The 5,352-nt window shown below is 38.7% G+C and overlaps 1 protein-coding gene across 2 annotated transcripts in view; it reads right to left on the reverse strand.

Annotated features, from left to right (window-relative positions):
* Positions 1 to 5,352, reverse strand: part of KCNQ1 (potassium voltage-gated channel subfamily Q member 1) — a 323,629-nt gene that overhangs the window by 279,509 nt on the left and 38,768 nt on the right. For both annotated transcript variants that reach the window (XM_057372145.1, XM_057372144.1), the window contains exon 2: positions 4,960 to 5,050. In XM_057372145.1, coding sequence (XP_057228128.1) covers positions 4,960 to 5,050 — 91 coding nt within the window. The remainder of the gene's footprint in view (positions 1 to 4,959; positions 5,051 to 5,352) is intronic.

Below are 5,352 nucleotides of genomic sequence, written 5' to 3' on the forward strand. Positions count from 1 at the left end.
TTTGTTCCCTAAAAGCCATCCACACGATGAGCAATCAAGTAGACCAAACTGGATGAATTTTGTGGCTACCACTGTGTTTTCTCTGGCACCAATGCTTACATGGCTTTTTTTTCCCATCTCCCTCTCCAAAAATTATCATTGCTACTTATTCGTTTTAAATTCTCCCAAGCGCATGTGAAAAAAAAAAATTTGTTTATTATGAATTCACATCTTCCAAAATATGTTTTCATCTAGCTCAGGACACCACCCAAGGTCAGAACGAGCCACCGCAGAACACAGCGYGGTCCAATGCTGCCCTCTGCAGCATTTCAATGGGAAGCTACAGCGCCCTTYTACAAGAGATTTTTAGCACCCTAAAAAATAGTCAGCTCATCTCTCCCTTACTGGTCTTAGCATGCTTTCATTCCATATCACCTCTGCGTTCCTSTCTGTATTCCCCCTTAACTCAGATRCCATCTACATCAAACCAAGCAAGAGGCATGTCTCTTTCCTTTGGTAATAAAAAGCACCCATTTCACTACATGGTTCAGCTGTCCCTAACATACAACTATATTTCCACTTTAGAAGCATCTGATTTGGCTCCCTYTGACCTGCCCAGAAAGGACATAAAGCAGAATTTAAGCATGTTCACGCAACCTTCTGAACCAAATGAATTAAATCCTTTTAACATCACATTCACATTAAACACATAACTCTCCTCTGCAGGCCAGGGGAGTTGACAAGGGATTTGCTTTGAGAACAGCTGGAACAAGTTAAGATCTTASTACCAGCAACATTTCAAACCACCGCAGCTGATTTTGCAGTGAGGCAGATTAGAAGCACTCACCTTATCTGCCAGCAGAGCTCAGCCATAAACATCACAATCAGGGGCTGAAGYGCAGCCAGAAACACCTGGGTGCAGATTCTGAGGAAGATCCCTGCTCCAGCTACTCCTTATACTGTTACCTCATTAAAAGGGAGGAGGGTGATTTAATTTCTAATCATTTTTTCTGAGCCTTCAAATCACTCTCAGCTGGCCTTGTTCCTACAAACTAAAATGTAATGAAGCCGACTTTGACAGAGCTGGGATTCTCACTTCAGCTGTCAGCAGAGTGACAGAAAGGAAATGCTGCAGTGAGTGCTCCCTGGAYAGGTCTTTCCACAGGTCCAACAAAGGAAAAGGATTAAAGACCATAAATCCACATCTACACCAGCTGACCTCAGTTTGGGTCAGACCAGGGGACACTGAAAAGGCTGCAAAGACAGATTTTTCACTTTCTCAGCTACAGTACAAAGTGCTGTACTCTGAACTCTCAGTACTCTTCAGAGTCTGTAGACTAGATCAGTCTGTAGGGCTATCACCAGACATCCTTTACAGATATTACATCAATTTAATTTTTCAAAAGGATGAAAACGCACCAATGCAGATCTTCAGTCTGCATTTTGGCCTTCGTAAGCAAGGAAGGTAAGCAGGAAAGGAAAATGTTAGAACCACTCTGCACTGTGCATTCTCTGTGAAGACCATCTTCAGAAGCAAAAGCTTCAGGTATTTTCTTCTTTCTTTCTCAAAAGACCCACAAAACACTCCAGCAAACAAAAGCCACGGTTTATACTCAAAACAAAACACTATTAAGAAATAAATATAAACTAGATTTGCTATCAGCYTAGACTCTGTGCCAGGTACTCATAATTGTAGGAATAATTTCAATGCAAACAAAATAAATTTTAACAAACCAAAACTGTTGCCTTTTWATGTTAATTTATATTTTTTAAAGTTTAAATATTGTTTAATCCCTTCAGTAGGAAGCATGCTAAGGCAGAAAACACACCCAAAACAGAAAGCTGGAAAGAGCTTATACTTTCATCCTAAAAACATGGGTTTTTTTCTTTTTTATTTTTTTTTTTAATTTGGTTGGAATCAATATTGAAATGAGATTCCTACCAGAAAATAGCTTTTTCAGGCACACTAAATATCCCTTGGTTCAGCAGAATATTTAATCCCCTTGGATCAGGCACTTGGATTTTCTTAGATCATGCTGAGATAACAGCATTCTGCTGTGTTCTGGCACCATAAAATCCTTGCTTATGAAAATAAAAGAAAAATATGGCCTCTCTGGGAACATACATCTCTGCACTACTTTTTTCCATAGTTTAGACATTGTAGTCTCAAAATCAATTTTTACACAGATATACCACGTTCTCTTTATGAGTCATGGCAAAAGCTCTCCCGCACCACTATTTTACAGGGGCCAAGTGTACACAGGACTCCTCAAAATGATGATGCTTTCAGAGTCTTGGCTCAGACTCCAGCTCACGCTGGGCAAGTGCCAAGGCGTAACTGGAGTCAAACCCCTCCAACAGCACCATCTAGTGAAAAAGAGAGAAAATAAACACATGCAAATTTAAACAGTTTTCACCGCATTCTGGAAACGAACAAAAGGCCAATTCTCTCCTAATCTCCCATTACAACTGCATTTAGGTATAGCTTTCATCAAGGCTCTTTGCCTTGTGAAGTGTGGTGACAAGTAGAGAAAGATTCAGCTGCTAATTGTAAGCTTTTTGTCTAAATCTGGAACACCACTTGGAACACATATAAACTTGCCCTTGTTTATTTTTGCAATGTTAAGCTTGCATTTTTCTTGCTTTTATGAGAAATAGAAGCGTTTTTTAATGCTTTAAAAGTATTGATAACATCTTCTGTTTCCCACTGTGGTATTGTTGGGGGTATTTTAAGACAAGCAGCTCCAGAATAAAATTAAAATAATATATACATATAGTCTCAACACATTTTTTTTTTACCTTTTAATATAATCATAGTATCTTAATATTATTCACTTAATATTAGTGAAATACGAAATTCTTGTTCATGAAAAAGGGCAGATTCAGCTTCCATCTATAACTTCAATGTGGCCAGGGCTCCCTCTTTTCCAAAAGACTACCTGATGAAATTATGCAGGTGCTCAGATCTTTTACAAGGTCAGAGCTAAGTACATTGGCGATTAGAAGAAAATACAGCTATTAATAGCTATTAATTTTGAGTGCCTTTTATGGTCTTGTTCAACTAGTTTTCCAGTCAGGAGAAACAGATTCTGTTCTTATCCCAATGCATATCTTCACTGCCACCCAACTCAGGTTTCATGGKATTACTTGAGGTCTCAAACTGAAAACTCTATATGGCCCAAGTTCCTCAATTCTCACTGCGCAGTTAAGCCCAAGAAAAAGCCATCCTGAGGATTCCCATACTCCCAGTAGGTTGCTGGTACACTGCTGTTCCTTTGAGCTCTCTCTCRCTTGGTATTAGTTTGTCAATCAAATTGCTTGCCCCCCCTTTACTTTACAATGGCCTTACCTACTTGAATTGTCTGGCTCAAAATTAAAACTGTTATTGTAGAATAACTAAAAATCCTTCTAACAAACACAAAAGAGAAATTAACTCTTACTGCAGAGCAGTAGAAAGAGTGCTCTCCTAAGCTTTCATGTCTCCTTACAGCACCACTTGATTTGGAAGCCTACACTCTGGCTTTTCCTGTTTTGGGTGTTAATCCCTGTATGCTGAAATACTTCATTTTGCTTCCTTCTTTCCATTTCCTGGTCTCTCTTCAACCAGCCCTGATTAAATCTTCCCCCAAGAATTTTGGTGCATCTATTTGTGACAACTTGTAATGCTATCTTAAAGTCAAAGAAAAATCTTTTGAGAGAACAGGAAATTTCACTAGGTAGGTGCCAACWGGAACAAGATTTTGAAATGTATATGGGTGTTTCAAGATGCCACAACTCGTTGGAAAGTCCCACCAAAACTGGATAGAGCAGAGAGCACACTGGCCCATCTACTGCTTTGGACCAATGGCTCCCCGTAATCCCCACAGGTTTCATGGAAGTTGCTCACAGTTAATCCTTTAAGAAAACAGTATCAGACTATGCCAATATTGAACGAATAGACAACTGCTTATTTCCCAAGAAACCAGGAGGGTAGAATCTCAATTTTAGAAATTAACCACAGTTTTTCTCACTATGTAGAACCAGGAACCTTGATTCAGCATGCACCAATTCTCTGAGAAAGCAAGGTAATATAGAATAGTAAAAACACACAACAGCTGCTGGATATTACAGGCACTGTGGGTAATCCTGAATGCTTTGCATGCACATTACACTGTCTGTATTACCCAGACACAGACAATACTGCACACAGGATGAACAAACAAAAACAAGMTCCATGATTTCACAGGGTGGCGGCAGGGAATGAAACCTTACCAGTTGTGTTGTCACTAAAAGTGATTTCACTGAGACAACACACACATAAAATATTATGATATATTGCAAAGATGAGGGAGACATTACCAGAAATTAATCACAGACACTGGCAGAAGTTATGGATAAAAAATCCCAACTAGTTATGRATTGAAAACACCCAAAACAACTTAAATCTGTACAAAAATAAAACTCCACAAAAAAAMCSCAAAACAAACAAAATCACATTTATATTGTAGCATGGTKTATAAACACAGCAACTGTTTTCTCTACTGGAGGGAGAAAGCACAAGACAGGTAGAGCAAGTTGTCTTAAAGTCAATGAACATGAGTTTTCCACTTGTGAAACAAAGCYGGATATGACATCAGCTAAATGAAAKGACTTCCACTTACTTTCTTCCCCTGCTATGGCCAGGTGTCTGGTCTTCAGTATGGCTGTAAAAAGGATTAATCCAAGCAATATGAGTGATTCAAGCTTAATTAGAAAAACTGCATGTGTTGGACACACCACAGATGTCCTCAGTATAGGCCACAGAAGGTACCACTTCATTTAGGGGCTACCACGAATTTTTGGTTTTCTGTTGTTTTACAGACTCAGTAGGGAAAAGCAGAAAAGTCTCTTATCAATTAAGCCATGAAGAACATTCTCCTTGATATGGTATTAGCTCAGGAGATGAGAATTAGCACATTAAGAACAAACATGCATCAATCACATTRATGTCTACATACATACCATCCAAAATAATGTCCCTGTGGCAAGAGCTGCATACTGCTCAATTGTGGAAAGCACACTGAAGATAAGGCATATCAGCACAATAAGGAAGCTGTAAATGAAAAGAAATCCAAAAATTAAAATAATGTAATAAGAAYCTACAGGGAGAACAGATGATTGTGCAATTACAAATAATCTGTTTATACTGAAATGTCATTGGTATTGGATTATCCCAAAACACAGCTGGTAATTTTTGGATGATCCTGCTTCCTGCTGGACTGTTGTTAGSGCTATTTTTCACAATTCTGTTGAGACAACCAACACCAATTCTTTGCTCTCTACTGAAATCTATGGCAAAATCCAGTAACTAAATCACCCACCCTGTTAGAGATCTCTAAAACAGTTAACCATTTT

The sequence above is a fragment of the Malurus melanocephalus genome, unplaced genomic scaffold (assembly GCF_030028575.1).
Source record: "Malurus melanocephalus ecotype Western Australia unplaced genomic scaffold, MMel_1.1 scaffold_165, whole genome shotgun sequence".
Taxonomy (NCBI): Eukaryota; Metazoa; Chordata; class Aves; order Passeriformes; family Maluridae; genus Malurus; species Malurus melanocephalus.